The sequence below is a fragment of the Cololabis saira genome, chromosome 16 (genome assembly GCF_033807715.1).
Source record: "Cololabis saira isolate AMF1-May2022 chromosome 16, fColSai1.1, whole genome shotgun sequence".
Lineage (NCBI taxonomy): Eukaryota > Metazoa > Chordata > Actinopteri > Beloniformes > Belonidae > Cololabis > Cololabis saira.
The window spans coordinates 40,369,860-40,392,408 of record NC_084602.1 but is presented as its reverse complement, the minus strand read 5'-3'; the positions used below and the strand labels follow the sequence as shown (position 1 = coordinate 40,392,408).

General features: G+C 43.1%; 1 protein-coding gene across 1 annotated transcript in view; it reads right to left on the bottom strand.

Annotated features, from left to right (window-relative positions):
* Positions 1-22,549, bottom strand: part of atp10d (ATPase phospholipid transporting 10D) — a 97,052-nt gene that overhangs the window by 53,014 nt on the left and 21,489 nt on the right. Inside the window, exons 4-13 of the mRNA XM_061744089.1 lie at positions 14,098-14,326; positions 13,387-13,472; positions 13,181-13,287; positions 10,375-10,506; positions 9,171-9,301; positions 8,059-8,311; positions 6,399-6,598; positions 5,393-5,701; positions 4,756-4,978; positions 2,684-3,022 (exon numbers count right to left, since the gene is read on the bottom strand). Of these exons, the coding sequence (XP_061600073.1) occupies positions 2,684-3,022; positions 4,756-4,978; positions 5,393-5,701; positions 6,399-6,598; positions 8,059-8,311; positions 9,171-9,301; positions 10,375-10,506; positions 13,181-13,287; positions 13,387-13,472; positions 14,098-14,326 (2,009 nt within the window). The remainder of the gene's footprint in view (positions 1-2,683; positions 3,023-4,755; positions 4,979-5,392; positions 5,702-6,398; positions 6,599-8,058; positions 8,312-9,170; positions 9,302-10,374; positions 10,507-13,180; positions 13,288-13,386; positions 13,473-14,097; positions 14,327-22,549) is intronic.

The window sequence follows — 22,549 nt, the reverse complement described above, 5'->3', positions numbered from 1 at the left end:
ACCAATAAGTAACCAATAAGTAACCAGTAAGTAACCAATAAGTAACCAGTAATTAACCAGTAAGTAACCAGTAATTAACCAGTAAGTAACCAGTAAGTAACCAGTAAGTAACCAGTAAGTAACCAGTAAGTAACCAATAAATAACCAATAAGTAACCAATAAGTAACCAGCTAGTAACCAATAAGTAACCAGTAAGTAACCAGTAAGTAACCAATAAGTAACCAATAAGTAACCAATAAGTAACCAATAAGTAACCAGTAGGTAACCAATAAGTAACCAATAAGTAACCAGTAGGTAACCAATAAGTAACCAATAAGTAACCAATAAGTAACCAATAAGTAACCAATAAATAACCAATAAGTAACCAATAAGTAACCAGCTAGTAACCAATAAATAACCAATAAGTAACCAGTAAGTAACCAGTAAGTAACCAATAAGTAACCAATAAGTAACCAATAAGTAACCAGTAGGTAACCAATAAGTAACCAATAAGTAACCAATAAGTAACCAATAAGTAACCAGTAGGTAACCAATAAGTAACCAATAAGTAACCAATAAGTAACCAATAAGTAACCAGTAAGTAACCAATAAGTAACCAATAAGTAACCAATAAGTAACCAGTAGGTAACCAGCTAGTAACCAATAAGTAACCAATAAGTAACCAGTAGGTAACCAATAAGTAACCAATAAGTAACCAATAAGTAACCAGTTAGTAACCAGTAAGTAACCAGTAAGTAACCAGTAAGTAACCAATAAGTAACCAGTTAGTAACCAATAAGTAACCAATAAGTAACCAGTAAGTAACCAATAAGTAACCAATAAGTAACCAATAAGTAACCAATAAGTAACTAATAAGTAACCAATAAGTAACCAGTAAGTAACCAATAAGTAACCAGTAATTAACCAATAAGTAACCAGTAGGTAACCAGTAAGTAACCAGTAAGTAACCAATAAGTAACCAATAAGTAACCAATAAGTAACTAATAAGTAACCAATAAGTAACCAATAAGTAACTAATAAGTAACCAATAGGTAACCAGTAAGTAACCAGTAAGTAACCAATAAGTAACCAATAAGTAACCAATAAGTAACTAATAAGTAACCAATAAGTAACCAATAAGTAACCAATAAGTAACCAATAAGTAACCAATAAGTAACCAATAAGTAACCAGTAAGTAACCAGTAAGTAACCAGTTAGTAACCAATAAGTAACCAGTAAGTAACTAATAAGTAACCAATAAGTAACCAGTAAGTAACCAGTAAGTAACCAGTTAGTAACCAATAAGTAACCAATAAGTAACTAATAAGTAACCAATAAGTAACTAATAAGTAACTAATAAGTAACCAATAAGTAACCAATAAGTAACCAATAAGTAACCAGTAATTAACCAGTAAGTAACCAGTTAGTAACCAATAAGTAACCAATAAGTAACCAATAAGTAACCAGTAAGTAACCAATAAGTAACCAATAGGTAACCAATAAGTAACCAGTAAGTAACCAATAAGTAACCAATAAGTAACCAATAAGTAACCAATAAGTAACCAGTAAGTAACCAGTAAGTAACCAATAAGTAACCAATAAGTAACCAATAAGTAACCAATAAGTAACCAGTAAGTAACCAATAAGTAACCAATAAGTAACCAATAAGTAACCAATAAGTAACCAGTAAGTAACCAGTAAGTAACCAATAAGTAACCAATAAGTAACCAATAAGTAACCAATAAGTAACCAGTAAGTAACCAATAAGTAACCAATAAGTAACCAATAGGTAACCAATAAGTAACCAGTAAGTAACCAATAAGTAACCAATAAGTAACCAATAAGTAACCAATAAGTAACTAATAAGTAACCAATAAGTAACCAATAAGTAACCAGTAAGTAACCAATAAGTAACCAATAAGTAACCAGTAAGTAACCAATAAGTAACCAATAAGTAACCAATAAGTAACCAATAAGTAACCAATAAGTAACCAGTAAGTAACCAATAAGTAACCAATAAGTAACCAATAAGTAACTAATAAGTAACCAATAAGTAACCAATAAGTAACCAGCTAGTGACCAATAAGTAACCAATAAGTAATCAATAAGTAACCAATAAGTAACCAGTAAGTAACCAATAAGTAACCAGTAAGTAACCAATAAGTAACCAGTAAGTAACCAATAAGTAACCAATAAGTAACCAGTAAGTAACCAATAAGTAACCAATAAGTAACCAATAAGTAACCAATAAGTAACCAATAAGTAACCAGTAAGTAACCAATAAGTAACCAATAAGTAACCAGTAAGTAATCAATAAGTAACCAATAAGTAACCAGTAAGTAATCAATAAGTAACCAATAAGTAACCAATAAGTAACCAATAAGTAACCAGTTAGTAACCAATAAGTAACCAATAAGTAACCAGTAAGTAACCAATAAGTAACCAGTAAGTAACCAATAAGTAACCAATAAGTAACCAGTAAGTAACCAATAAGTAACCAGTAAGTAACCAATAAGTAACCAATATGTAACCAATAAGTAACCAGTAAGTAACCAATAAGTAACCAATAAGTAACCAGTAAGTAACCAATAAGTAACCAGTAAGTAACCAATAAGTAACCAATATGTAACCAATAAGTAACCAGTAAGTAACCAATAAGTAACCAGTATATTCCCAGGTAGAATAATTAAGTCTAGTTCAGCACCTTTGGGCGTCTCTGCCAGGTCCATGATGGCCGAGTCGGCCCCCTTGGTGTAGACCACCACCTCCCCGGTCAGCGGGTGTCGAACCACCACCGACATGCGTTTCCTGTTGGAGTCGAAGGGCAGGACGTGCAGCAGCGAGACGGCCAGGGACCCGATCCCCGGCAGGTCCACCAGCAGGCTCCGGGCCGAGCGGCACCTCAGGGTGCAGCCGTAGGCCCGGGCGGCGTGGACCAGCGCCGCCTCGTCGGGGCTCTCCGCCTCGTACAGTAGATCGTCGTCGTTGTCCTGGTCGGGGTCGTCCTCCGGCCTCTGGTGCTCCGTATTCTGGTCCTCCGGCCCTACAGAGGGAATGCGCATGACTTTATTCATCTCGCAACATTACGACTTTATTCTCGCAATATTACGACTTTATTCTCGCAGAATTACGACTTTATTCTCATAAATTACGACTTTATTCTCGCAATATTACGACTTTATTCTCGTAATTTTACGACTTTATTCTCATAAATTACGACTTTATTCTCGTAATTTTACGACTTTATTCTCATAAATTACGACTTTATTCTCGTAATATTACGACTTTATTCTCATAAATTATGACTTTATTCTCGTAACATTACGACTTTATTCTAGTAACATTACGACTTTATTCTCGCAAAATTACGACTTTATTCTCACAAAATTACGACTTTATTCTCATAAATTACGACTTTATTCTCATAAATTACGACTTTATTCTCGTAATTTTACGACTTTATTCTCATAAATTACGACTTTATTCTCGTAATTTTACGACTTTATTCTCATAAATTACGACTTTATTCTCGTAATATTACGACTTTATTCTCATAAATTATGACTTTATTCTCACAACATTACGACTTTATTCTTGCACCATTACGACTTTATGATTAATACTTTGATTTTGCCAACATATCCTGCCTTGAAGTCGGACCAAGCGTCAAGACTTTTGTAAGCCTTCAAGCTTTGCTTCGTGTATTTCCCCGGCGTAGAAATTAAGTCCATATAAATATCAGGAAACTGGATTGGTGTCCAAATATTAATGTCCATGGACCACTGGTTCTTGGTAACTGTACCGAATATTAATGTCCATGGACCACTGGTTCTTGGTAACTGTACCAAATATTAATGTCCATGGACCACTGGTTCTTGGTAACTGTACCAAATATTAATGTCCATGGACCACTGGTTCTTTGTAACTGTACCAAATATTAATGTCCATGGACCACTGGTTCTTGGTAACTGTACCAAATATTAATATCCATGGACCACTGGTTCTTGGTAACTGTACCAAATATTAATGTCCATGGACCACTGGTTCTTGGTAAATGTACCAAATATTAATGTCCATGGACCACTGGTTCTTGGTAAATGTACCAAATATTAATGTCCATGGACCACTGGTTCTTGGTAACTGTACCAAATATTAATATCCATGGACCACTGGTTCTTGAGGTAACTGTACCAAATATTAATGTCCATGGACCACTGGTTCTTGGTAAATGTACCAAATATTAATGTCCATGGACCACTGGTTCTTGGTAACTGTATCAAATATTAATGTCCATGGACCACTGGTTCTTGGGGTAACTGTACCAAATATTAATGTCCATGGACCACTGGTTCTTGGGGTAACTGTACCAAATATTAATGTCCATGGACCACTGGTTCTTGGTAACTGTATCAAATATTAATGTCCATGGACCACTGGTTCTTGGTAACTGTACCAAATATTAATGTCCATGGACCACTGGTTCTTGGTAACTGTACCAAATATTAATGTCCATGGACCACTGGTTCTTGGTAAATGTACCAAATATTAATGTCCATGGACCACTGGTTCTTGGGGTAACTGTACCAAATATTAATGTCCATGGACCACTGGTTCTTGGGGTAACTGTACGGGTCACTGTCAAGTCCAACTGACGCTAATTTAAGCCCATAGTCGATTGTTATCCCGTCTTCTCCACTAGTTTTTCACATTTTTGCTGATGTTTTGCCACTCAGTGTGCGTAAGGGGGTCCAGTGTGGAAGTGACGTCAATCCATACCCTCTATAGACGAGTCCTCCGGGTTCCCGGTGTCCGGTCCGGCCCCTGGTTCCGGTCCGGCCCCTGGTTCTGCGGTGGTGACGGCTAGGCCTCCGGTCTTGCGGGCGAACAGCCGGCCAGCTAAACCCCGGGGGCTGCCCCTGATCTGGGGGGGGAAGCTGAGTCTCTGGAACATCAGCCTGATTTCCTCCAGAGACCTGAGGGGGGGCTGGACCTCGGGGACCTGCAGGGACCAGATAGAGACGCTGAAGGTTGAAAAAAATCGATTCTCATATTAATTCCTAAAAATTGATTTGTATGTCTAAAGATCAATTTTTTTTTTCATCATTACAACTTTTGGTATTTTTTTGTTTATCCCCAAAAAAGGAATGTTTTGTTGGACACGAGAATAACTGGTGCCATGTTTTTGCCTTTAAATATGTTCAAACAATTTTCCATTATAATTGCATAAATTGTCTATATTTCATTACTGTATACTGTCTTGGGGTTAAATTTGCATAAAATACTAAAAACCAAATTCTCATAAAATTAAAAAGTGGAAAAAAAGACGGAAATGGAAAAGAATAAAAACGGAATGTGTTAAAAAAAAAACAGTGTACGGGGGGGGTCCAGTATCGCTATGGCAGCGGTCACTCACCGCGTGGCCCGGTTGCCCCGGCGACGACACCACCACGCTGTTGCAGACGGCCAGAGCCAGGAAGAAGTCGGTGATGCAGGAGAGCTCCAGGCTGGAGGGGGACGAGGTCTGGGTCTGGGTCTGGGTCTGGTTCTGGGTCTGGTTCTGGGTCTGGGTCTGGTTCTGGGTCTGGTTCTGGGTCTGGTTCTGGGTCTGGGTCTGGTTCTGGGTCTGGGTCTGGGCCCCCCCTCCCCCCGGGGGGGCCGACCCAGACCAGCACAGCCAGCTCAGCTTCCTCACCAGGTCGGGGTCCGGGACCACGTCCTTGGCCTGGAAACACATGGTCATGGTTTTAACTCAAACGTTTCCTGACAAACCGAAGATCATCACTACGATGGTTTGTCCTTCACTTCTCTACGTTTAATTTTACTTCTCTACACTAACAGATAAATACGGGTGGAAATTAACAAACGAGGGGAAAAATAACTAAACAAATGTTGGTTTCATGTGAATTTAGGAATCTCTGCGCTGCCAAATGTGATTCTAATGCTGGTAAAAGGACTGTGTACAGGGCCATGTAGGAGTGGAATTCATTTCCCAAACAGTGCGACTTATGTTATTGCTACACTATATGTTACATGTCCTTTAATAAAGTTTGATGTTTTTTATCTGTGCTGTATTTATTCATACCAAGGTACTGTAGATGCAAATTATCCTAAGGCTAACTCTGGTGGAATGCATCAAATGTTTACATTTATGTTTTTAATAGCACATGGTCCCTCTCAAATAAAATTTAAGTAAGTATATATATTTGTTTTTTCCTTCTTTATTATGCATTTTAGGGCTGGTGCGACTTGTACTCCGGAGTAACTTATAGTCCGGAAAATACGGTACTTTAGACTGATTTTACTGTTAGTTACTATTTTCCTGATGAGTCAGGTGGTGCCCGGTTTAGATAATTCATCTTCTTTATTAATCATTGATAACTCTAATAACTGTGTGTCACATGTCCATGCAGGACTCTGACCATGCGGCTGCAGAAAGCTCCCGTCGTCTCCGGCGGGTCCTCGTCCTCCGACTCGGCGGTCAGCGTGTGCAGAGACACCGAGCTGCGGTTGCAGCTCAGAGAGCGGCAGCTCAGACTCTTCCTGCTGCAGACCGACCTCAGGGTGGGGGGGCGGCCCGGGGCCTCGCCCCGCTGGGACTCGTACACCTGCAGACGCAGGGCTGAAACATGCATAGAAATGTATTTATTTTATAAAGTGCTTTAATAGTTAATAGCATTGAACTTGCATGACTGTACAGACAACCATACTAGCAGCTGAAATGTTACGTTTGTCCACATTAGCTAAGATGTACATGCAAATAAATTTAAATATAACAGGTGAAGGTCGGAAAATTAGAATATCGTGTAAAAGTTCATTTATTTCAATAATTTATCTTAAAAGGTGAAACTAATACATTACATAGTCTCATTACATGCAAAGCCAGATATTTTAAGCCTTTATTTGTTATAATTTTGATGATTGAATTATTTATTGATTTTTCTTAAAACATTTACATTTCCTTTATTTGGGGTTTTCATAAACTGTGAGCCATAATCATAAAAATTATAACAAATAAAGGCTTGAAATATCTCACTTTGAATGTAGAGGGAAATAATATATTTGTTTCACCTTTAGTTGAATTTACTGAAATGAATGAAGTTTTGCAAAATATTAAAACTTTCCGACCTTCACCTGTATATTATGACATGAATAAATAACAGATAGAACATATGTTGCTGTCTTTAATATATCCTGTCCTTTATTTTGTTCATTATTGTTACTTCGTTGTTCATGTGTGACAGACGTGCAGGGGACAATTATGAAATATGGAATAAACAGCGTTCCGTATTGGTTCAATACGGAACGCAACTTTTAATAGGGCTTGGTCGTCTTGACGTCATCACTTGGCATAGCCGCCATGTTGGAAGCTACCTTAGCTGCTCTTCAGACCACTGCGCACTGTGTACAGACGTGCTGCGTCTGCGGTGCGATTAACCCCAATCTTCCGATAAAACTAGTTTGTTGAGGAAAAAATATTAACTCTTATTTTTAGCTGCAGAGGAAAAAAAATAATCTCACGAGGAAAACAAAAATATTGCTCACGCCTCGGAGCCTCTTCAGCATAATATAGCAGTCAAAAAAAAAGAAAAGAGAAGTAAGAGGGATACAAAACATGTACTGTATGTTGTACTATTATAGAAATTTATTGAAACACATGGCGAGTCAAACATTTACCGAAGCAGCTGCCAAACACTCCTAAACAAGGTTGTAAGACGTGGGTTGTTCAGAACTGCGGTAGTAAATCCTCGTCGGAGCTTCACTCTTTAGGGATTTCATATGAACCCAAACCGTTAATAATCATTATTTTCTCCATATACCGGTCCCTGGATTCCTTGTTTAAGGTATCCCGGTAAATTCCAGTTCCTTTCCGGCATTTTAACATTGTTTTTTTTCGTTCCATCTGTTCACTTGGTGCTACTACACTGCTGTTTGTTTACACTCACGAGGCTGCCAACATGGCCGCCGCATCCCAGAATGCACCTTGGTGACAAAGCCCTATTCCCAATTAGGTAACAATTCCGTATTTCAAAGGACGCGCGGCGACCCTCGCCATCACCGAGCCTCGCTGCGGCGTCTCACCGTTGTCCCGGTGCGGGTACTCCACCCCGAAGATGCTGCAGCGCCGGAACACCATCTGGTTCTCGGTGAGCGTCCCGGTCTTGTCGGAGAACAGGAACTGGACCCGGCCCAGGTCCTCGGTGATGTTCAGGGCCCGGCACTGGACCCCGGAGTCCTGGTGCTGCTGGTGCAGGTCCAGGTCCTGGTGGATGAAGTAGATCTGGACCAGCTTCACGATCTCGATGGACACGTACAGGGAGATGGGGATCAGCACCTGGAACACACAGAACCATCAGAACCGGGTCGGCCAACTGGACCAACGACCCGGTCGAGGCCCTGACGGAGCCCAGCTGGAGGTCTGGGGTCCTCGTGAGGATGAGGGAGACCGTAAGGTGATGAAGACCAACCAGTTTTTCCCCCGACCTGCTTCTGGTCGTGTCTAGTTACCAAACCGGACAACTGGGGCTGTAACCCCTCTCGGACCTGAGTCCAGTTCTGAGAACTCGGCTCCCGGACGAGCCCCCAGCTGGTAGTTATAAACTTTAGAAAGGATAAACGAGCTGAAGGGACACCCGTTCTGATCCCATACCTGCTTTAAGCTTGGATTCTTTCTGGTTCTGCGTTAAATCCACGCCGCAGGTTGCGCCGCAATGAGCTCCCCACGGTGGAGCCACGCCGTGCCTGACGTTACCTCCCGAAAATTGTAACTACGCGTGGAGGCGACGCAGACCAAACGCAGACGAGAGGGCTGTGATTGGTTCTCTTGGTAGCAACGCATTTCCGGTTTCCGGTTTGAAGCAGTCGTGAACTTTCAGCCTCTTTTCTTCGTGTATGTGTGATTTTTTTTGTTTTGTTTTTTTGCACAATAGTTGTCCTTATCTCTTTGATTCACTGTGACCGGAAAAAGTCGGATAAACCATTCAGGAAAAGATCGATAACTAGCGGTCGCGGGGGGAACTGCACCGTGGAGAAATGGAGAGACGGAGAAGTCCGAAGGTTCACGACGGTGTCACGGCAACGGCGTAGGCTCTGCGTTGGTTTAACGCAGAACCTTAAATCAGGCTTTAATCTCAATCTGGTTCTCAAGAGGACCACAGAACCAACGGGTCCCGGACCCCTGGACCCCGACCCACCTGCAGCACGATGATCATGGTCCAGAACACCTGGAACCCGGCCAGGGCCGGGGACGTCTCCCCGTCCACCTGGAAGACCGGGTCCCCCTGGAGACCCGGGTTCTGGAGGTTCCGGAGCCACAAGCCGTGACCTGGGAAAGAGGGGGGGGGGGGGACCAGAGTTAACATCTGGAGGAGCTACCGCACATCTGTAAAGTAAACTTGCTCCAGCCTGGTTCTAGTCCTGGTTGGTAAACCCCAAATTTACTGTTACCCCATGGAGGTGCGATGGCATTAAAAACCTTCTTCAGCCTACCCGTTAGCACTATTAGCATCTTTAGCACTATTAGCATCTTTAGCACTATTAGCATCTTTAGCACTATTAGCATCTTTGAGCCATCTGCTGGCTCGTCTCACGCGATGCTAGAAGTAGAAAAACTGCAGATCCTCCAAAGACCTTCACAAGCTTCAGAAGCTCCTTGAGAGTCGGGTCCCTGCCGGTCAGCGAGTTCCGGTACATCCGTCTAATATTTTACAGCATCATCGGTGACCTGATGACCTCCAGTTCGTCAGATGCTACTTTTCGCTGCAGCCGGAGCCGCTGGGTCCTGGTCCAGTTGACCCACCGGGTCCTCCAATTGAGGCACCGGGTCACAGGCTAGCACGAGCTAAATGGACCTAAAACAGCGGACTAGTTTCAGATGAGCAGTCGGGTTCCAGGACACCTAGGACGACCCGTCCAGGTCCGTCTATCGACCCGACAACCGGGTTAGGGGTGTAACGGCGGTACCTATGCCGGTTAGCGGTCAGCAGCAGCGGTACCTACCTACAGCAACAGTTAGCGGTTAGCAGCGGTTAGCAGTACGTACCTACAGCAGACACATTGCTGTTAGCAGTTAGCAGTTAGCGGTTAGCGGTACCCACCTACAGCAGCAGTTAGCGGTTAGCAGCGGTTAGCAGTACGTACCTACAGCAGCGGTTAGCGGTTAGCAGTACGTACCTACAGCAGCAGTTAGCAGTTAGCGGTTAGCGGTACCTACCTACAGCAGCAGTTAGCGGTTAGCAGTACCTACCTACAGCAGCGGTTAGCGGTTAGCAGTACGTACCTACAGCAGCAGTTAGCAGTTAGCGGTTAGCGGTACCCACCTACAGCAGCAGTTAGCAGTGGTTAGCGGTACGTACCTACAGCAGCGGTTAGCGGTTAGCAGCAGTTAGCAGTACCTACCTACAGCAGCCGTCAGACACATCACTGCCAGCAGGACGACGCACCACAGCACGTCGGTGTTGAGTCGTTTCTCCAGACGGCTGCGTTTGTAGCGCGGACCGCTGTTGTTCATCATGGCCTTGGTGTCGTGACCTGGGGGGGTCAGAGGTCAGAGGTCAGAGGTCAGGGGTCACAGAACACCACACCAGCAGGACAGACCCGGCAGGACCGACACATCACGGTTCTGATGCACATTCAGACCCGAGAATAAAACAGAGTTCTGGACGAGGAGCATCGATCAACGACCGGGACACGTGAACATGTAGGAAGACGTCTTTGTTCTGACTTCATAAAACTAAGTGATGAACTGAGAGTGATGCATGCTGGGAGGACGGGGGCGTGGCCTCGGTTGAGGACAAACCTGGTCTTTCCTCTCGTCGTTTATGTTGATCTGAGTCTCAACACCTTCTACGTTCTGGTGACTCCTCCTTCTAAACATCTCCGAACCTCCGAGGTTCTTCTACGTCCTGAATCCTCTTTTATTGATCAATGAAATGAAATATATCAATGACCCAGAGATCAGCTGATCTGTGGAGGAATGTTCCCTCAACGCCAGACTGTCACGTGTCTCACCTGTGACAGCTGGAAGTCTGTGGAAAATCCACTCAAAACATTAGTGTGTATTATTAGATTTGTGTGTAATGTGCTCGAAGTTACGGACAAAACACACATCGTTAAATACACACAAATCACCTGATAGACACACAAATATATAAATACTGTATGTTGAAATGGTTTTTCCTCCCAGAAGCCTCTCATATTCATCCTACATGGTGCGTTTAAGGACTGGAGGAAAGCTGGGACATCAGCGTTATTTCCCTGATACTTGGTCACCTCCCCTAAGCAGGTAAACCTCCTTCAGACACCGTGATGCCGCCATCACCGTTTTCTGGCCTCCAGATTGGACCGTCAGTGTTTCCACCACGAGCTCGTTGTTTTAAAACATCTAATTACATTTGTGAGGCTCATAAAAGCAGATCTGTCCATATAAGGAATTATAGACTATTACAAAGTAAAGGTTTATAACCATGGAGACACAATTGTTCACAAGTCAGTACAAGTTTAGAGGAAACTAAGTATGGAGGGAAATAGCTCAGATGTCCCAGTTTTCCACCAGTCCTTAAACGCACCATGTAGGAGGAATCTGTGAAACTTCTGGGAGGAAAAGAATCTCACAACCATGTGTGTGTATTTACAGGTTTGTGTGTGTGTGTCAGGTGATTCATGCATTTAACCATGTGTGTGTAGGAACATCTAATAATACGCACAAATCAGATAAAAATGCACACACGAATGTTCTGAGTGGATCTTCTCTCCGTATAAGTCCGCCAGCGGAACACTTGGCCACGATTCCGGGCGTGTCCTGGGCTCTAGATCTTTTGGTTTTTCATTTACGTCAACAGATCCCTGGTGGTTTCTGTGGTACTTGGATGTGAGCAGACCCCCCCCCCCCTCGTTTCAGGAGGTAAATGACACGAATACGTGTGTTTATCTTGAAGAAATTAGTTTTATTCTGTCTGATGCTCAGCTGACGGTCCTCAAGATCTGGGGACGTTTTGTTGAACACATCTAGATAAAATATAATGAAATATAATGAAATATAAAAAATATTATAAAATAAAATATAATAAATTATAAAATATTATTAAATATAATTAAATATAACAAAATATAATAAAATATTATAAATATTATAAAATATTATAAATTATGAAATATAATACAATATAATAAATTATAAAATATAATAAAATATAATGAACTATAATAAAATAGAATAAATATTATAAAACAAATTATACAATACAATATATTTATAAAAAATATATTATAAATTATAAGATGAAAAATATTATAAAATATAATTCTAAAATATAATTATAAAAGAAAATATAATAAATTATAAAATATTATATAAAAAAAACATGCTCAGTAGAACTCAGTAAGAATTGTTGATGTCTTTCCTCTTTGGCATTGTGTTAACACACCGTCTCTTCAGGTTTTGGACCAAGTTTTTATTCTGGACTCTGAGGTTCATTTCTCTCTCTGACTCTGATCTGCAGGAGCGTCAGGCCGGCCGTGTTGACAGTAACGACAGTAACGACACACCACCATGTTCCTCCTCACCGGTGGCGCCGTGTCAACATGAACCTGGTGGAGGTGGTGGACTGGCCCCGCCCCCTAACATCTGGCCCCGCCCACAGGGCGGGGCCAGATGTCCACTGGAGACCCCGCCCCCTTTGAAACCAAAATAATTTGTGAGAGCTACTTTTGACAATAACTATTTAGTCTCCAACTCTACATAAATGATTCCCATGACGTGAGTCATGTGACTAATGTCAACTTTAGAGAGAAAAACCAGCTAGCTAGTTGTAGAAAAGAAAAATCATTTTAAAATTGACTTGTCTATTTCCTATTTAACGCTAGTTAGACCTGAAGGATAAATTAGTGACAATAACGAAGCCTAAAGCTGGAGATTGTAACGTTCCAGCTCGGTCTAACGTTACTCCTTCCACGTCTGACGAGGACAAAGTTTCATCAACCGTAAACATGTGTAGCTAAAAACCCAGTCAGGAACTGGTTAATAAGGTGAAATAAGCAGAATAAAACACATTCAAAAGTTATTATTATAATAACCCAGTCAGGAATTGGAGAATAAGGTGATATAAGCAGAATAAAACACATTCAAAAGTTATTAAAAACCAGGCTTAAAACTTGACACGTTAACAAGGTCCCAGACCCAGACCAGGTCCCGGTTCCGTCTCACCTGCGTAGACCACGATCCCGACCACCGTCTCCGTGTTCCGGACCCGGCAGCTCCTCAGCAGCAGGTTCTGCTGGTGCAGCCCGACCCGGGCCCCCCCGGGACGCTCCCTGTGGTGAGAAGAACCGGGTCAGGACCGGGCCAGAACCAGGACCGGGTCAGAGCCGGGTCAGAACCAGAACCAGTTAAACCCCCCAGGATAAACTCACATGTAGCCTCGGAACCGGGCCAGGTCCTCGTTCGGGTTCTCACACTCGATCCTGCCCGAGAAACTCTCGGGACAGAACTCTGAATTCTGGGAAACAGAACACAAACAGTCAGACCGGTACCGGACGGACCGGGTCCAGTCCTAGAACCGGACTAGACCTCCAGAACCAGATCCTCTGGACCACATGATCCAGAACCACATGATCCAGAACCACATGGTCCAGAACCGTGTCCTCTCAGAACCACATGACCGGACAGAACAGGTTCAGGTCTGAAGACGTGGACGAGAAACTTGCTGAAAAGCTTTTTTTTAGAAATCTGATGAGGTAAAAACGGTTAAAAAAAAAGTCATGAAAAAAAGGTTAAAAATTTTTTAAAGAAAGTTAATAAAAAAAAAAAGGTTATGGTTAAGGTTAAGGTTACAGAAGGTTAAAAAGGTAAAAAAAAAAAAAAGGTTTAAAAAAAGGGTTAAATGTTTTTTAAAAAAAGGTTAGAAATTAAAAGAAAAAGGTTAAAAGAAAGTTTTAAATGTTAAAAAAAAGGTAAAAAAAAAGGTTAAAAATGTTTAAAAGAAAGCTTAAAAAGAGGTCAAAAAGGTTAAACATGTTTAAAAAAGGTTACTTTTTTTTAAAAAAAGGCTAAAAATGTTTTTTTTTTTAAAAAAGGTTAAAAATGTTTAAAGAAGGTGAAAAGGTTATAAAAGCTCCCCTCACCTGCGCGTTGGCGGCGTTGGCGTTAGCAGCGTTAGCGTCCGGCACCACCTGTCTCTGCTTCAGGTTGCTCTCTCCGTCCAGGTTGGACGTCTCGATGTAGCAAACGCCGCGAGGATCGGAGGACGAGAGCAGCAGCAGGTCGGCAGGAATGATCTGGTTACAGGACAGACGGACCAGATCCCCGACCCGGACCTGCTCCCAGCGCCGGTCCACGTAGGCCCGCTGGGAACTAGAGAACCAGAGAAGAAGAAAGAGGAGTTACAACAGAAGGAGGCCCACTTGGAACTAGAGAACCACTGAAGAAGAAGGAGTTACAGGAACTAAACAACCACAGAAGAAAAGGAGGAGTTACAACAGAAGCTGCTGAGAGTTCCTGCTGAAGGAACCATCTACTGAGAGTTATAATAATAATAATAATAATAATAATAATAATAATAATAATAATAATAATAATAATAATAACTAGACAATTTCCTCGCAGAAATTTCGAGAGTGCCACGGCGGGCTGCTGCACATTTGTGTACATTTTACAAGCAATAAAGGTGAAGGACTCAATACCGAGTCCAATGACACCACCCATGACACTCTATGTCAAACCATAGGCTAACAGAAACACTAACTAACTGAACCGCTAACAGGACCGCTAACGAGACCGCTAACGGGACCGCTAACCGAGCCGCTAACGGGATCGCTAACCGAGCCGCTAACGGGACCGCTAACAGAACCGCTAACGGAACCGCTAACGGGACTGCTAACGGGATCACTAACAGGATCGCTAACTGAACCGCTAACGGGACCGCTAACCGAGCTGCTAACGGGACCGCTAACGGGACCGCTAACAACCGCTAACGGGATCGCTAACGGGATAGCTAACTGAACCGATAACCGAGCAGCTAACAGGATCGCTAACCGAGCCGCTAACGGGATCGCTAACAGGACCGCTAACGGAACCGCTAACGGAACCGCTAACACGACCGCTAACGGGATCGCTAAAGGGATTGCTAACTGAACCGCTAACGGGACCGCTAACAGAACTGCTAACAACCGCTAACGGAACCGCTAACAGGACCGCTAACGGGACCGCTAACAGAACCGCTAACAGAACCGCTAACATGACCGCTAACGGGATCGCTAACGGGATCGCTAACTGAACCGCTAAAAGGACCGCTAACCAACCCGCTAACGGGGCCGCTAACAACCGCTAACGGAACCGCTAACAGAACCGCTAATGGGATCGCTAACGGGATCGCTAACTGAACCGCTAACGGGACCGCTAACGGGATCGCTAACTGAGCCGCTAATGGGATCGCTAACCGAGCCGCTAACGGGACCGCTAATGGAACCGCTAATGGAACCGCTAACGGGACCGCTAATAGAACCGCTAACGGGGCCCCTAACACCGATAACACTACCATCCCATAATAACACTTCCATCCCATAATAACACTAACATCCTATAATAACACCTGCCATCCCATAATAACACTAACATCCTATAATAAACACCTAGCATCCCATAATAACACTTCCATCCCATAATAACACTAACATCCTATAATAAACACCTAGCATCCCATAATAACACTTCCATCCCATAATAACACTAACATCCTATAATAAACACCTAGCATCCCATTATAACACTTCCATCCCATAATAACACTAACATCCTATAAAAACACCTGCCATCCCATAATAACACTAACATCCTATAAAAACACCTGCCATCCCATAATAACACTAACATCCTATAAAAACACCTGCCATCCCATAATAACACTAACATCCTATAATAACACCTGCTATCCCATAATAACACTAACATCCTATAAAAACACCTGCCATCCCATAATAACACTAACATCCTATAATAACACCTGCCATCCCAGAGTAATATGACATCACCCATGACTCTGTATGTCAAACCATTCAAAAGATATTGGACTATAATGTATCGGCCAATCAGAAGAAGGGGCGGGGCTAATTTGCACCAATAAAGGTCAAGGACTCGATACTGAGTAATATGACATCACCCATGACTCTGTATGTCAAACCATTCAAAAGATATTGGACTATAACGTATCGGCCAATCAGAAGAAGGGGCGGGGCTAATTTGTATATATAATATACAAATGTAAATATTTATATGTATAATAATAATAATATACATATATATCCCATGAACCTGTTCCCAGCAGGACTGGGGATCATGTAAGGTCAAAAGGTCAGGGTTCAGATTTCTCCATTTTCCAGGTTATATTATATGATGTCTGTACTGACTGGGTCATGTGACCAGTTCTGGGTCAGTCTAATCAGTACAGCTGAGCTCCGGTTGCCGGGCAACAACAACCTGAAAAAAAAAGGTTCAGAAGCCTACTACTGTATACAGAGGGAGCGGGAATGACTCAGCTAGATTTTCGGTTTTGACAAACCTCAAATAACTTCACCTTGTGATGAAACCGTAGCTCTTAGCAGAAAAACGAAAACATTTTGAGAAACAGAGAACCTAGCAGATTCTCTAAATGTTATTTTCATACAGATATTCCTTAAAATGTGTTAGTAACGGCAATTCGAAAACAAAAATGAGATTTTTTTGAAGAAAACCTTTTTTACATTACAGTCAATGGAGAGCGAGACAGGAATTGGCGTGTCTGTTGGCCCCCCCGTTCAAATTTTGTGCACACCACGCCTGTCAAAGTCACATTATTTGAATCTCAACATCTATGTCTACATTCTGACCAAAAATTATCTTTCTAGCTTTTACGGTTTGGCCGTAAGCTCGAGTTACAAATAAAAATTATGTTCATTTTTTTAATCTTTCCTCACTCTGATCAATTAGAACTCCCCCTCTAGATTTGACAAAAAGTGATTTCCAGTCCTTGCTTGAGCGCTCATATCTTGAAAAGTGTACATTTTAGGAAAAAACAGTTCCAGGTTCAGAGAGAGAAGAGAAGTTTTCCTCCGTTTTGAAGTTTGAATGACATTTCTACGTGCAACTATGAGAAAGATACGTGACTGAGAAAAAAGGTGAATTTGGAGTTTTTCCAACCTCCTCCCATCCACAGTTACATTCTGCCCCATTCATTTACATGGGAAAATCTCCCCATTAGTTTGGAAATTTGAAAATGTTTTTGCACTTCGTGCAAAAACTACTTGTGCCATCGCTCTGAAAATCCAGAGGACTGTAGTTAAATTCAGGGCCTACAACTTTCTAATTTGGTTCAGAATTTTTCGAGTAACGGTGTGCGAGTGGTGAGGCCCCAAAGTTCTCCCAATGCATTCCGGATGGGTTTTAGCGCGCACGTTTGTGCACGTTGCGCAAAAACGTGCACGCCAATTGCTTATAAAAGTCATAGCACACGATTCCCGATTAAGGCGCACGTTTCTACGTTTTTACTTTTCGCGTTTTCTCAAAGCTGTAGGAGGAGTAGCGAACCGAAATCTGTCCGGAAGAGGAATAATAAACCCGCAGAATAACAATAGTGCGGGCCAGAGGCATTACTCCTCCTTGCTATTGCATAGCTTTGGAGGAGTCGTGCCTCTGGCCGGGGGCCGTGGCACTAACTAGAAAAATTTCCTCGCAGATATTTCGAGAGTGCCACGGGGGGCTGCTGCCCATTTGTGTACATTGCTGCATTTTTCAGCGATAAAGGTCAAGGCCTCAAAACTAAGTCTGATGACACCACCCACGACTCTCTATATCAAACCATTCAAAAGTTATCAGACTATCACATATCGACCAATAAGAAGAAGGGGCGGGGCTAATTCATGCCAATGAAGGTCAAGTACTCAATACCGAGTCCAGTGACACCACCCACGACTCTCTATGTCAAACCATTCAAAAGTTAGAGCATTTACTGGGGTGTATTTACTGTGTGTGTGTGTGTGTGTGTGTGTGTGTGTGTGTGTGTGTGTGTGTGTGTGTGTGTGTGTGTGTGAGGGGGGGGTATTTAATATATATATATATAATATATATCTATGTCTCCATTTTTCAGGTAAAAGTATATGAAGACTTTAGTGACTCAGTCATGTGACCAGTTCTGGCTGAGGCAATGAGTCAGCAGCTGAGCTCTGGTTGCTACGGAAACAAGAACCTCTCTTCAGAACCTTCCGGTTTTGCTGTGAGAAAATCCCAGATTTTGGCTTCTGACAAGGTCTCAAATCACTCCGATTTGTGATAAAACCGTAGCTCGTAGCAGAAAAACAAAGACATCGTGAGAGACACAGAAGCCGGCAGATTCTTGGTTGGAGATTCTGACAATTTTAATTTTATTCAGACATTCCTTAAAATGATTGAGTAAGCTCAATGCGAAGACAGAGTGAGATTGTTTTGAAGAAAACGTTTGATTACATTACAGCTAATGGAGACTGAGACAGGTATTCGCGCCGCTTTATCCCCCCCCCCCCCCCCCCCCCGTTTAAATTTTGTGCATACCCCGCCTGTCAAAGTCACATTTTATGAATCCCAACACCTATGTCTACATCCTGACCAAAAATTATTTGTTTCCTCTTTACGGTTTGGCCGTGAGCTCGAGTTACAAAAAAAATTAAGTTTATTTTTTACTGCTTCTCACACTTTACCAACCGACATCCGCACTCTAGATTTGACGAAAAAGTGATTTCCAATCCTGGCTTGTGTGCTCATATATTGAAAAGTGTAAATCTTAGGAAAAAACTGGTTGGTGTTTTGGAGAGAAGAGAAGTTTTCCTCCGTTTTGAAGTTTGAATGACATTTCTACATGCAGGTATGAGAAAGTTGGGTGACTCAGAAAAAATTTGAATTTTGGCTTTTTTTTTTTTACTTTTTCCCATCCACTTTGAATGGGGTTTTTTGTCCGTTTTTTGGGAATAACTTTGGGAAAAATGGGAATTTCAACACCAAAAGTCATAGCACACTATTCCCGATCGAGACACACGTTTTGATATATGATTTGCCTGGGTCCTCTGAAATCTGTAGGAGTGGCGAACCGAAATCTGTCCGGAAAATGAATAAAAAAAATAAACACACAGGATAACAATAGTGCCTCTGGCTGCGCCACGAGGCACTCCTCTCCATTGCTATAGCATAGCTATGGAGGAGGAGTGCCTCGTGGCACTAATAATAATTAAAGCTGCAAGCAGCGATGAACGGGTCCTCGTGCCCTGGCCGACTTCCTGTTCGGTTTCGGCCATGGCGCCAAGACTTTTCTTTAAGTTGTGACATGATACAGGTGTGTAGCGATTTTCGTGCATGTACGTCAAACCGTATTGTGGGGCTTGAGGCACAAAGTTTTCTAGGGGGCGCTGTTGAGCCGTTAGGCCACGCCCATTAATGCAAACCATTAAATATCACATTTTTCACCAGGCCTGGATTGGTGAAAAATTTGGTGACTTTTGGGGCACGTTTTGGAGGAAAAAAGGCCCTCGTTTAAATAGTCAGTGACTAGTCGGCTATTAAAATAGTCGTTAGTTGTGGTATCGGACCTCAGGTTTGGATCAGCGCCGCTCTGCTGACACCTGAGGGGGCGTGTCCTGGTAAACCCGGGACCGTCAGGTTCCCGGGAACCGGACCTGGTCCTAAATCCGGTCGTACCTGCAGAAGACCCGGCAGAGCCGCCGGTTGACCCTCCGGTCCCACCGGTACCGCCGGACGTCCTCCAGCAGGTCCTTGGCGGCGGACACGGCCAGAACCAGCACCACGGGGACCACGGCCACCTCGGGCTGGAACGCCCCCACGGCCGGGACGAAGTTCAGCCCCGACACCAGCAGGAAGTACAGGTTAGCCACGCGGAGCAGCTGCTGGAACAGGTTCTTAGGGAGGAACGACAGCACCGAGTACCGGGTGGTCCGGACCCGGTTCCCCCGGTAGGAACCGAGCCGCGTCCTCAGGGCCGGGTCCTCCGTGGAGGACAGAACCACCGTCCTCTTCCTGGGCCGAGTCCTCATGAGTTCCCCCCTCCGGAGGACCGGGAACCAACCGGGAACCAGCCGGGAACTAACCGGGAACCAGCCGCACTGCAAAAACTCAAAATCTTACCAGGAATATTCGTCTAATTTCTAGTCAAAATGTCTAATTTTTAGTCAAAAAATCTCTTTACACTTAAAACAAGAGTCATCACTGGAAAAATAATTTGTTATTTGACAATTTTCACCTGTTTCAAGTAAATTTTCACTTGAAATAAGTAGAAAAATCTGCCATTGGAACAAGATTTATCTTCTCATTACAAGCAAAAAAAATTTTCTACTTATTTTAAGTGAAAATCTACTTGAAACAGGTGAAAATTGTTGTTTTTTCCAGTGATGAGTCTTGTTTTAAGTGCAATGAGATTTTTTTTTACTAAAAATGGGACATTTTAACTAGAAATAAGACAAATATTCTTCAATTTTGAGTTTTTGCAGTGCGGGAACCCACCGGGTCGGTCAGAACGAGGGAGCCGTCCGGCGCCGGTCAGGATAAACCTCCACTCTGCCTTCCTGAGTCATCCTAGCTCGCCGCCGCCGTCACGCCCTCGAGCATCAGCTCAAGGTCCAACTCCTTTGTGAAGGAGTGAGAGGCGTGTCGGGAACAGAGCGCCTTCTGGGAAATGCATCAGGACCGAGATAAAGGCCAAGCCGTCTAAAGATAAACCCGACACCCGGAAACTTTGGAAAACAAACCTATTGGTGGATTTCCTTTACTTTTAAGAACCGCTTGAGAGTTTTTTGTATATTTGCATGACGCGCTGCTGCTGACAGAGAAGCACGCTGAGTCCCAGAGAAGTTTTATGGCGTTTAATAACAAACTCAGCCACAACGGCCTTCCGATTACATTCGCTTATTGGGTTTTAAACGTGTACACTGCCTGCAAACGTGTAACAAAAATAACGGCTACCTAACTCGCCTCTCTCCACCACAGTGTAGGGGATTGGATACTTATATAACCTACGGTGATCACCCATGTAACCCAAACTTCCCTCATCACTGTGGCAACCAGATCAACCCAATAAAACCTGAATAATCAATGTATGGCTCCTACAAAACCTTTGTAAGAAGAAGATCCATTATATCCCTCAGTTACGTCTCTGCTAACGTCAGTTACGTCTCTGCTAACGTCAGTTACGTCTCTGCTAACGTCAGTTACGTCTCTGCTAACGTCAGTTACGTCTCTGCAAACGTCAGTTACGTCTCTGCTAACGTCATTTACGTCTCTGCTAACGTCAGTTACGTCTCTGCAAACGTCAGTTACGTCTCTGCAAACGTCAGTTACGTCTCTGCTAACGTCAGTTACGTTTCTGCTAACGTCAGTTACGTCTCTGCTAACGTCAGTTACGTCAGTTACGTCTCTGCAAACGTCAGTTACGTCTCTGCAAACGTCAGTTACGTCTCTGCAAACGTCAGTTACGTCTCTGTAAACGTCAGTTACGTCTCTGCAAACGTCAGTTACGTCTCTGCAAACGTCAGTTACGTCTGCTAACGTCAGTTACGTCTCTGCTAACGTCAGTTACGTCTCTGCTAACGTCAGTTACGTCTCTGCTAACGTCAGTTACGTCTCTGCTAACGTCAGTTATTTCTCTGCAAACGTCAGTTACGTCTCTGCTAACGTCAGTTACGTCTCTGCAAACGTCAGTTACGTCTCTGCAAACGTCAGTTACGTCTCTGCTAACGTCAGTTACGTCTCTGCAAACGTCATTTACGTCAGTTACGTCTCTGCTAACGTCAGTTACGTCTCTGCTAACGTCAGTTACGTCTCTGCAAACGTCAGTTACGTCTCTGCTAACGTCAGTTACGTCTCTAACGTCAGTTACGTCTCTGCTAACGTCAGTTACGTCTCTGCTAACGTCAGTTACGTCTCTGCTAACGTCAGTTACGTCTCTGCTAACGACAGTTACGTCTCTAACGTCAGTTACGTCTCTGCAAACGTCAGTTACGTCTCTGCAAACGTCAGTTACGTCTCTGCTAACGTCAGTTACATCTCTAACGTCAGTTACGTCCCTGCAAACGTCAGTTACGTCTCTGCAAACGTCAGTTACGTCTCTGCTAACGTCAGTTACGTCTCTGCTAACGTCAGTTACGTCTCTGCTAACGTCAGTTACGTCTCTGCTAACGTCAGTTACGTCTCTGCTAACGTCAGTTACGTCTCTGCTAACGTCAGTTACGTCTCTGCTAACGTCAGTTACGTCTCTGCAAACGTCATTTACGTCTCTGCAAACGTCATTTACATCAGTTACGTCTCTGCTAACGTCAGTTACGTCTCTGCTAACGTCAGTTACGTCTCTGCAAACGTCAGTTACGTCTCTGCTAACGTCAGTTACGTCTCTAACGTCAGTTACGTCTCTGCTAACGTCAGTTACGTCTCTGCAAACGTCAGTTACGTCTCTGCAAACGTCAGTTACGTCTCTAACGTCAGTTACGTCCCTGCAAACGTCAGTTACGTCTCTGCAAACGTCAGTTACGTCTCTGCAAACGTCAGTTACGTCTCTGCTAACGTCAGTTA